This window comes from Phalaenopsis equestris, unplaced genomic scaffold (assembly GCF_001263595.1).
Source record: "Phalaenopsis equestris unplaced genomic scaffold, ASM126359v1 Scaffold000002, whole genome shotgun sequence".
NCBI classification, from domain to species: domain Eukaryota; kingdom Viridiplantae; phylum Streptophyta; class Magnoliopsida; order Asparagales; family Orchidaceae; genus Phalaenopsis; species Phalaenopsis equestris.
The window spans coordinates 39,994,723-40,006,156 of NW_018164444.1; the positions used below are offsets into that span (position 1 = coordinate 39,994,723).

The 11,434-nt window shown below is 33.3% G+C and overlaps 1 protein-coding gene across 1 annotated transcript in view; it reads right to left on the reverse strand.

The window, feature by feature from the left end:
* Positions 1–11,285, reverse strand: part of LOC110018069 (ribosomal RNA-processing protein 8) — a 36,693-nt gene extending 25,408 nt beyond the window's left edge. Inside the window, exon 1 of the mRNA XM_020715291.1 lies at positions 11,003–11,285. Within this exon, the coding sequence (XP_020570950.1) occupies positions 11,003–11,200 (198 nt within the window). The 5' untranslated portion in view covers positions 11,201–11,285. The remainder of the gene's footprint in view (positions 1–11,002) is intronic.
* Between the last annotated feature and the right edge of the window lie 149 nt (positions 11,286–11,434).

An 11,434-nucleotide genomic window follows, 5' to 3' on the forward strand; every position in this document is an offset into this window, starting at 1 on the left:
CTCAAACGCCACTATTGGTGACTGCTTCAAACCTTATAAGAACATTTTTTTTAATTTACACATCTTTATGCCAAACTTTTCTCTAAATCTTGGATGTGCATCAATATACACTTCTTCCTCCAAGTCCTCATTGAGGAAAGCATTCTTTATATCCAATTGTTGTAGAGGCGAGTTAAGATTAGTTGCAAGTAACAGAAGAACTCTTACAAATTCTAGTTCTGTGACTACGAAAAATGTCTATAAATAATTAATGTCATAAGTTTGAGTGAATCCCTTGACAACCACTCGAGCATTGTACCGTTCTAAAGAGCCATTAGAATTATACTTAATTGTAAACACCTATTTGCATCTGACAGTTCTCTTTCCTCTAGGTAGATCAACTAATTCCCAGGTGTCATTTTTCATGAGCTTTCATTTCCTCAAAGACAGTCTCCTCCCACTTAGGGACTTTCAGAGCATCCTGCAAAATACTAGGAATCTCCATATATGATAATTGTGAGGTAAAATCACAAAAAATGGGTGAGAGATTTTCATACAATACATAGAGACAAGGATGTTGGGTGCAAACATTTCCCCTATGTGAAGGCTCAACTCATTAAACTTAGAATTCGAATTAGACTCAAATTCAAAACTAGAAGACTCATAACTCAAAGATGAAGTGGACTGAACCTAGGGAAAAGCATCGGTGAGGACATTACCTACGAATTTGCAGATTTTGAGGAGTGTAAAGGATTTGCAGACTCTTTCTTTTAAATTGTCTTCTGCCGCGAGTAGACAATATCAAACGGTACCACTACTATATATATATATATATTGATTCTTCTTTGTTATGAACATCTTAAAAGAAATTCCACGAATTGCAATATCTAAAATACTCAATGCACACTTTTCTAATATAATAACATTTGGATTTTCAAGTTGAACAATCAAGATTTGAGACACAGTATTTTGGGAGTCTTTGATTTGAAGAAAATTTTGAAACTCAATAGACAAATCTTTATTTTGTTCCCTCCCTCAAAGATGAGGTGAAAAAAGGGATTGCAATTCAAAAAAACTGACATCCATGATAACAAATATTTTTTTTAGAATTGAGATAAAATCATTTATGCCCTTTTTAGTTAAGAGCATAACCAACAAATATATTTTTTTTGCTTAGAATTTAAGTTTTTCTTGATTATAAATGTGAACGAAAACAGTACACTCAAATATCTTTAAAGATAGAGAAGATGAGAGCCAATTCTTCGGAATTTTTTTTTTTGAAAACATTAAAAATATTTCAGAGTTTAAAACAATATCGGGTGTTCTATTTATAAAAAAGATAACAATAGAAACGGTTTCACCCCAAAGATATTTAGACACCTGATTGATAAATAGCAATGCCTAAGCTAGCTCCAAAAAGTGTTTATTTTTACTTTCAGTAACATCAATTATTGTGGAGTATTGATACAAAAGGTTTGATGAATTATTCTTTTTTGAGAAAAAATTTGACTCAAAATATTTTTGAAATACCCTCAGTCATTATCACTTCGCAGTATTTGAATTTTTTTAAAAAAAATTTTTGTGTACCATGATGTAAAAGTTTTTCGAAAAAATTGACCCAAAATATTAATTTAATACTTCAGTTCATTTGCACTTTGTAATATTTAAATATTTTTTTAAATTGTGTGTGTACTATGATTTTAAAATTCTTTTCACTTCATATTTTTTTATTAAATAAAATAAACTTTTTTTAAATTGTGTGTGTACTATGATGTACAAGTTTTTTAAAATTATTTTCACTTCATATTTTTTTATTAAATAAAATAAACTAAATTTAGTGTGATCATCAGTGAAAATCACAAATAATTTTTTTCCTAAATGTGTAAGAGTTTTACAAAAATCCCAAATATCGCTATGAATTAGAGTAAACAGTATAGTTGGTTTGTGGAGAAAATGATATACGATAATGTTTAACAAACTGACAAACTTTGCATTGAAATAAAAATAAAATTTTATTATAAAATAATTTGAAAATTAAGTATTTTATATATTGAAAACTATGATGATCTAACCTACAATGTCACAACATAAAATCATTATTTTTAGAAATAGAAATTAAATTTAAAATAGTATTTTGACATTATCTATTCGAGTCAAGTTCATCATCTAAATAATAGTCTATATTTTACTTCAGCACTATCAAGCATCCTCCCCATTGTCAATTCTTAAAACTCACAACATGAGTAGAAATTAGCTTAACATTGATAATCATCAATAATTTTACTAATGGACAACAAATTACAAAATAGATTAAGAACATTGAGAAAAATGTGAACTGTTAACAACGAGAAAAGTTTGACACTTCCCATCTCAACAATTATCGAGAATGAACTATTGACACTTTGACTTTTTTATTATCGACACGAGGCCTATAGAAGGAAGATAATTTAGAAACAACCATATGATATGTAGTGTCGAAAACAAGTATTCAAAGAAAATAATTAGAAATAAAACCTAGCAAAGTAGTGGCCAAAGGGTTACCCTTCAGTACTAAGGAGCAGGACGAAGTCAGAGACAACTTTGTGTATTAAAGTAATTTGTCCAAGTGCTCTAATTGCTCATTGAAGAAAAGGACTGTATTCGAGTTAACATGAGACTCTTGAGTTTCTTCAGTAATAGCTTGATGAGCTCGACCTTCATGCTTGGATTTTGATTTTAATCTGTAGGCTTACCCTGAGCTTCCAACCTGCCTATTTCGTGTTTCATAGTTTTTGCAATACATGCACCATTATTTCTTACGCCCTTCTTTGCAGTATCTTTTGACACAAGAACCGAGTTATCCTATTCAATGTTACAAGACGATTCGATGTTGCATAGCCTAATTTTTCTTCTTGACTCTTCACGCTAACTTTAGAAAAAACTTCTCAAATCGAGGGTAGAGGTTTTCTACCGAGGATTCGCCTCGGACTTCGTCTAAACTTTGATTAAGGTCGGTTATGAGCATGTAGACCCGGTTGTTTTCCTCTCTCTTTTAGCGGTGAGCATAACCATTTGAATTCTCTCAAATGTCATCATAATGTTATTTAAGTTCCTACCATAATGTTACTAACTCATTGTAATATGTGATAACATCATAATCATTTTGTTTAGATTTCCAAAGTTGAGTTTGCAACTCAAAAATTTATGAAGAATTCTCCAAGTTTGAATAGAGATCTCAAACAAACTCTTAGATATCTCGAGCAGTGGGAGGGAATACATGATGTTTTTCTATGTTATATGAGGCTTTTCTATGTTAGATTCCATAGAGTTGAGTCATGTCATTGCGAGAGAATTTTTATATTGTCATTTTTCAAATTCAGATTACTGGCATTAGGTTTTAAAATTTTTTCGGTTAAATAATCAATTTTGTCTCTCCCATCGATCGTCATTTTGATGGATTGAGCCTAGTTGAGATAGTTGTGTCCATTATTTTTTATAATTGTGAGGTAAGGTAATAAATTTGAGGAAAATACTTGGCCGAGACATTCTTGAGAAGAGATATAGGGTAAGACGAGGGGGTTTCAGAATTACTGGAATCAGCCTACATGATAGAATTTATTTGAACTCCTGTCATCATTTTGATTTGTACGACATCCTTAGAAACTGAGAAGAGCGGCACATGTGTACTATCTACCTCGAGAGAAAAAAAATACGCCTTGGTTCAAATACGGGCTCGATCTGCATAGTTTCAACTTGTTGTCAAAGCCAGAGAAAAGTCAAGGAACAGCGATTAGATTGGAACCTCGAATCAGGTGACATCGGGTCTCTAAACATCGCGATCCATCCATTGCCATCTCAACAATCTCTAATCGCGATTGTATCACAAGAGGTGGGTCACGAAAACGATGAATTCGAGCGCCACGATCTAGTCGTTGCCTTTCCAATTAACTCTAATTGTGTATGTACCTTGAGGGGTAGGTCACAAAGAAAATGACATTGAGAGAATCCGGGAGTGACAAAAGTGAAACGAAGACTTCTCGCAAGGCAAAACCCGGGGGCGACCAGATCGACGGGATTGGATCACAGTTTCGAAGGTAAAAGTTGGCTCTTATGCCCTGAAGGTTTTGGGAGGGGAAAAATAATTATTCTTATTTGATTCCATAGGAAACGATTAAAAAATAAATAGAGGGGGATAGCTCCTACATTAAGAAAATCATAAAATCAATCAATAACTCCCCATGATAAAAGAATGAAACAATAATTATAAAATATCAGTAATTCTAAATTCTAAAAGTAGAAAAAGTTGAAATAGAATATATTAAAAATAAAATCTTTCTAAACTTTCAATAAAAAGCATCCAAAATCTTGTAATTAAAATAAGAGTTGTGATATCTGAACCTATAATATTAAGAGGTGGACATTAATCCAAAATTTAGGAAATATGATATGATTGGAAAGTATGATTATAAGAGTTTATTATAATTGAAGTTGTTAATGTTGATTAATGATAAGTAATAATAAAATCATTAATTATTTTCTCTTTTATAAGTTAGTTCCACATGTAGTTCATGGCTTATTAAAAGACGGCATATGGTGCTAGCACATGGAGAGAGATATAGCTAGCTTAGTGGCGGGTAAGAGATAAAGAGGAAAAATAACTCTTGCAATGTGCTTTTATAGCATTTTCCTGAGGAAAAAGTGAGTGTTGTCGGAGGGAACTAGGAAGCTACGAAGAAGAGAGTTCATTAAGGTAACTTCATAATGGGGTATGAATGCATGGAACTAGTATAGGAGGTACAACATTTCTTTTGTGTGATCTTTATATATTAAAAATACATGCTAAAAGTAGGATGGCTAAATTTTATAGAAATTCCTTTTATTTTGCCTTATGCCTTATCCATGAAAACTATGAAAAAGCTTTTACTACATATTTCGGACGATGTTTATGAATTTCCTATGAAACATTTACTCATTTTTACACCAGCAACTACATCACATCACCTATTTTAATGTTAGAGAAATTGCATAGAACATGTTTTTTTTAATGTAATGTGTAAAGTGAATCCTTGCCTCTCTTATGATACGTGTTACACTTAAGGTATGATATGTGTTCATATATAACTATGAAACTGATACTACATCCTTAAATGTAAAGAAAGAATCATGAAAACCTATTCATGAAAATGAAAGGTTATGCGCAAAGCTCTTGATATGCTTACAAGCAATATTTTGAAAATTGGACCGAACCGGCCAGTTCAACCGGTCAAGCGGTGAATCAGCCACTTTGCCGATCCGAGCATCTAATGAAACTGGCCAAGGAAGAAACTGGAACCAAAGCAGCTGAAATCATGGTCGAACCACTCGAATGTGAAACCGACAACGATTCTTTAAAACTGCCCGGTTATGTATTTCCTCGATCTCCATGGTTAGATTTTGAATTGAACGATTAAATACTGAGTTGAGCATTTCAAGCTTTCAACCCTAGTGCTCGATTTTGATAGGGACGGGGGAGGGAGAGGCCAACGAGCAAAGGTGAAGGCGTGAAGCATCGAGGAGAGACTTTGATGGTTGGCTAGTTGGGAGCCTGGTACAGCAAAGATGGGATCATACAGAGAGTCCAAACAGAGGACTTCTGAAACTCCCATATTTTCCTCCTTTTGATCTACTCCAACCATAAACCACTGAAGAAGGTAACCCTCATCGTTAACCCCCTTCCTCTCCCCCCTCATAAACAGAGGACTTCTGAAACTCCCATATTTTCCTCCTTTTGATCTACTCCAACCATAAACCATTGAAGAAGGTAGCCCTCATCGTTAACCCCCTTCCTCTCCCCCCTCATATGAGCACTTTAGGTTCTTAAAATCCCGTAAATCCATGTTCCAATGTGATTCACTGAATCCTACAATTAAGGGAAAATAGAGGAAGAATGGCATTCTACGCATTTGAGCACTTTAGCTTCTCAAATACGGCTACCAAACGGCCCTTTCTCATAGTCGAAGGCTTGCAGCACCTACAATCACAAAATTCCTACATTTGCATAGTCTGATTTTAGATATTTCACTACTTTCAATATTTTGGTTTCCCGTTTGGTAGTTTCTGGATTTAAGTTATCAAGTAAAGCTTACATTGGTTTGAAAACACCTTCCGGGTATACTTATCCACAGAAAAAAAATTGTGCAACCATATTTCTTGATTTCTGCCTACTATGAGTCATATAGAGTCAACTTTTTCTCTGTATGCATAAGAATATGGGATTGACATGAATACCATACAATTTGTATATATTTATATGTCCAACACCGAAATTATAATATTTACAAACATATGATCTAGCAATATGTTGGAATCCATCATTGAAGTTAATCATGGCAGCCATATGATGCTGCTTGATTTTTTTGTTTTTTTGTGGAGATTCGGAGAGTAATGGTGTTTGAGTAGCTAGGATGGCTCTTGTCTTTGAGGATAACCGCTACTTATTTGAGTCACTAGTAGAAAATTGGTTGGTAGATATGTTTTTGATGGAACAAAGAGGAATCTGAGCTTCTGATTGCCCACTTTTTTGTATCTTCAAGAAACCACAAGAGCCCTTAAAGTGTATAGATCATTGCAACTTAGCGGAAGATGAAATCTGTCTTAGTTTAATTTAAGGTGTTGAATGATCTGTATATTTATATACCAAAGGATGATGGTAGCATGAACGCCAAGTTCTGTATAAGTACATGAGTAATAACTCACCCACCAAAGAAAACTTATTTGTTTATGAGCCGGTTGGTGTTTGCTTTCTCATTTTTGTTTGGTTGTAATTTTTTTAAATTTTTTTTAATTTTCATGGGGAGAATCATATTTTTATAGAAAAGAACTATTAGAATGTGTTATTCATTTTCTCAAAAATGAAAAATAGGGGATTTTCATACATTCCATTGAATTCTTATAAATTTATTTATCTAAACTCTAAATCTGTCTTGGTTTAATTTCAGGCATTGAATGATTGTATAATGATATACCAAATAAAGATGGTGTCTTGAACTCCATGCTCTATATAAGTACATGAGTAATCTGTCACCCAATAAAGAAAACTCCTTTGTCTATGAGTCGGTTTGTGTTTGCTTTCTCGTTTTTGTTTGGTTGCAATTTTAATTTTTATTTTTAGAATTGTCATGCTCATCTAAACTTTCATATTTGCATATATAACACTCAAATCATAAATATCACATCAAATATAGCATTATTTTCATTTTTTAAAAGTGAAATATAACATTTGCATAGGTACAAAAGTCACAAAGACAGGTCTTTATATTTGTAATTGTGTATACAAATATACTACTTCTAATTATATTTTATTTATTTTTAATATTGCATTATTACATCATTATTGCATCATTTAGGCCATATTTATTTTGTCATCCGGTTCAACCCCGATAGAACCAATAAACCTTGAACATTTCATTCTTCCGGTTTGATATCCGGTCTAATTTTCACAATCTTACTCACAAGGTAAATGCAAAGCTTGTAATAAAAGTAGTAATGTGTGTGTGTGTGTGTGTGTGTGTGTGTGTGTGTGTGTCCACTATACAATACAAAAAAGTGTTTAACTTTTTATTTATTTATAAACATTTTATTTTTTGAATTATATATATATATATATATATATATATAAAGAATGAAATATGATCACTACTTTTTAAGAATGCAGAAAAGCAAGCTAAATGTTTGTGCCCTGATCCCTGTTGGGACAAAAGAGCCGGCTACATACTTCTGTCATGGGCCATGATATGATCCTTGCATACGGGTCTCTAGCACCCAAATGTGATCCCTAACCTTGTGCCAAACGATCCTTGTATTGGAGAAGCATATTTAAGCAATGACATAATCTAATGGCAAAACAAAGAGCTAAATAGTTTATTATTTTTTTTATGAAAATGAGAATGTAAAGTTATGTTATGCTGTTAGTGATCAAATATTGAATTACATGCAAACGAAAAATTTACTTTATGCCGGATGATATGGAGGCTTTGTGTAAACATTGTGAACGCTATGAAATAAATCTTTCTTGTAATGAAATTATTTACTATGCTAATCTAGGCATTACTTTTTCAGCTTTATGGTCATTCCTCTTATGTACATTCACTTTCTGGGTATGTATAAGGGGAAATAAACTGAACAAGGTTTGTGAAAGAAGTTGATAGTGGATGTTTAATCTCAAATTGTTGAAGATTTTAATTGTTACAACAACAACAACAACAATAAGCCTTTATCCCACTAAGTGGGGTCAGCTGCATGAGGAACTTAATTGTTAATGTAAATAAAATCATGAATCATGAAGCATATTATAGGATTTTTTAAAAAAAAGAAAAAATTATGGTTGTTTAATCGTTATTAAATATATGAAACAAAATGTGCTGCTTCATCATTTGGAAATGTTTAGTTATAATGTCAATATCACGGTGTTGACGATGTTAAGAGATTTATTAAATGGATTAATGATCAAAATTGATAAGTGTTGATAGCAAGATGGAAATAAGATTTATGTTTGCCCATCGCAATTTAGTCTAGTACATTGCATTGTAATTAGGGCTGCCAAAACCGCTCGTTGTTCACAAACAACTCGTGATTGATTCATTAAGTAGCTTGTGTTCGATTCGTTCGCTAAGCAAACGAGTCGAACACAAATATTTTTTTTGCGCTCGATATATAAACGAGCCGAACACGAAAAAAGTTTAGTTCGTTCATGTTCACCTCGTTTCAGCAAATAATTATATATGTGTGTGTGTGCGTGTGTGTGTGTGTGTCCGTGTGTGTGTGTGTCCGTGTGTCCGTGTGTGCGTGTGTGTATATATATATAATGAGTATTATTTTTAAATAATTTAATTGACAACAATGCTACAAAGATTTACAAATAGAATAAAAATATATTTAAATCTATTTAAATGAAGATTGTAATATAAATAATAAGATTTAAATCTCACCCAACCCTTAGCATCCTATGGCTGTGTGATTAGAGTTGTCAAAATAATTCTTTGTTCGCGAATGACTTGTGTTCGGCTTGATAAGCGAGTCAAACGCAAACAAATTTTTTGCGCTCGATATATAAATGAGCTGAACATGGTCAATGATATTTTTTAACAAGTCGAGTCTAGACTTGCTCAAGCTCGGCTCGTTTACACTTCTAACGGTTGCATGTATGACTAAGGTTGTCAAAATGGTTTTTTGTTCGTGAACAACTCATTTTTGGCTCACTAAGCAACGAGCCAAACACGAGCAAATTTTTTATGTTCGAAATATAAACGAGTCGAATATGAACAGTGGTATTTTTTAACGAGCTGAGCATGAGTTAAGTCCAGACTTGCTCGTGTTCGGCTCGTTTACACCCCTAATTGTAATGAATATGTTCTGCACACGGCACACATACTAAACCATCCTAAGAAATTACTCTGCCAATGATTATTGCCTTCCAAATGAGGGTTTTAAAGTAACAAAGAAAAATAAAAGGACTCCCAAATTGAAAAAATATACTCACACCAATAAAAGGAGACGGAAAGATGGGGAGCTATTCCAAACAAAGTCAACCTAAACCATAATAATCTGATTCAGATCAAGATCCACACAATCCACTTTTATAAGTCTAGAGACTTAGCAAACCACTACCTCAAATCCATTTTTGTTTTCGTCCATGATCAAATGCAAAATCAAGTAGGTAAATGAAGGCTATTATAACTAACCACCAAACATACCCAAATAAGAGCTAAGAAAATGGATGGATTCCTTATTTCTTATTCTTACACATCTAAAGATTTTAAATACTTAACAAATCCCCTTTCATATTGCCATCTAGGAAGCCCGGATCTCCTAAAGAGGAAAACAATTTAGCTGTCATTTGGTTCATTATTATTTAGATGTAAATGTCATTAATATGTTAGTGTTTGATCTGGAATTTATACTTAAATACTATAATGACCTAACTTATGATAGTGTGTGACTTAAAAGATGTCAATAACATCTCTAAATGTAACCCAATTCAGTCATGATGTGGGAAAATTGTAAACTAATCTGGCATGAACATAGAATACTATAGGAAGAATGAAATATAAACATGATTGGAAAATTATGATGATTGCATCAACAAGGTTTAAATTTACTATAAGTGAGCAAGAAAGAAAAATGCAACAACTATAAAGCACAAATACAATAATAAATACATAATGAGTGAGATGAACCAAGTCTAATTATGTCAATCACCCTACATGTCTAATTGTATGAAAGTAAAGAAGAACAAAAATTATGAATGATCTAACCAATTATAGATTAGAGACAACTGGTCATTGAGTGGAGATAAATTGAAGTCAACCACTGTGAATAGTCTATCATCACAGCAATCTACATAGAAGTCCTCTTCTCAGGATTGTAGTCTCACACCCGCAAATAGCCCTTCACTTATAATGGTAAACACAAAAAGAAGGATAGAAAACTCAAGAAGCAATACTTCACTCAATATCATAGCCTTCAAATACAAAACAAGATTAGAGCATTTGCAATCAAGAACAAGAGGTAGCCTACCAGCCGAAAAGAGAAAAAGGATGTTCATGAAATGGGGTGAGGTCGCAAAAATCCAGCTGTTTAATTTGTTCGTGTGTTTCATTTTAATGATGTTTGCGTTCGGCAGAGATAAAGATATCGTTATCTAATGACACATTATTTTTTTTCAGAAAAAAATTTAATTCAAATACACTGCAAACCATACTGTTTTTTAAGATGAAATTACATTACATTAATACACATGAACCAAATCAGAAGAGTTTGAGTCTCCTCGGTCGAAAGACAGTAATAAAATTCCGGAAATGGTTTTACGAGCAAAACACTAACTGCTTAAAGTTTGGGGCCTTTTAATTTTGGAAATATAACTAATAGGAAATGGTTTTACGAGCAAAGCACTAACTGCTTAAGGGTTAGTTTGGGGCCTTTTAATTTTGGAAATATAACTAATCACCGTTGCCCTAAACAGAAAATTGAGCGCTTTTTTAAGGGATAAGATTGGATAATGAAGTACCTTCTCGAGAAAGCTAGAACGCCTCGTGCCTGGAGCGTCTAGGCATTTCTTTCTCCGCTTAGGGTTTGGTGACGGCGAAGAAGGTGATAGATCCTTTTCTATCCCCTCTTTGGGTGCATCCCCTTGCTTCTGGAATGATCTCCGACGTTTCGCATGCCTGTATCTGTGTTTTCCGTTCATCATCCCTGCGCCTTTCATAATACCGGACAAGCGCGGCTAGCTTCACTCGAGGGAAAGTTTTCTGTCCGGGAAGACGTAGCGCGTGCTTCGAATATACTGTCAAATATCGCCCCAGCTTAAAAAAAATTAAATTAGTCAAAACGGTTCGTTGTTCGCTTATGTTCAGTTCCGTTAATTTTATTCGATAAATTAACACGAATTAAGATGTATTCGTTTGTGTTCGGCTCATTTTAGCCCGAAATACTACTTTTA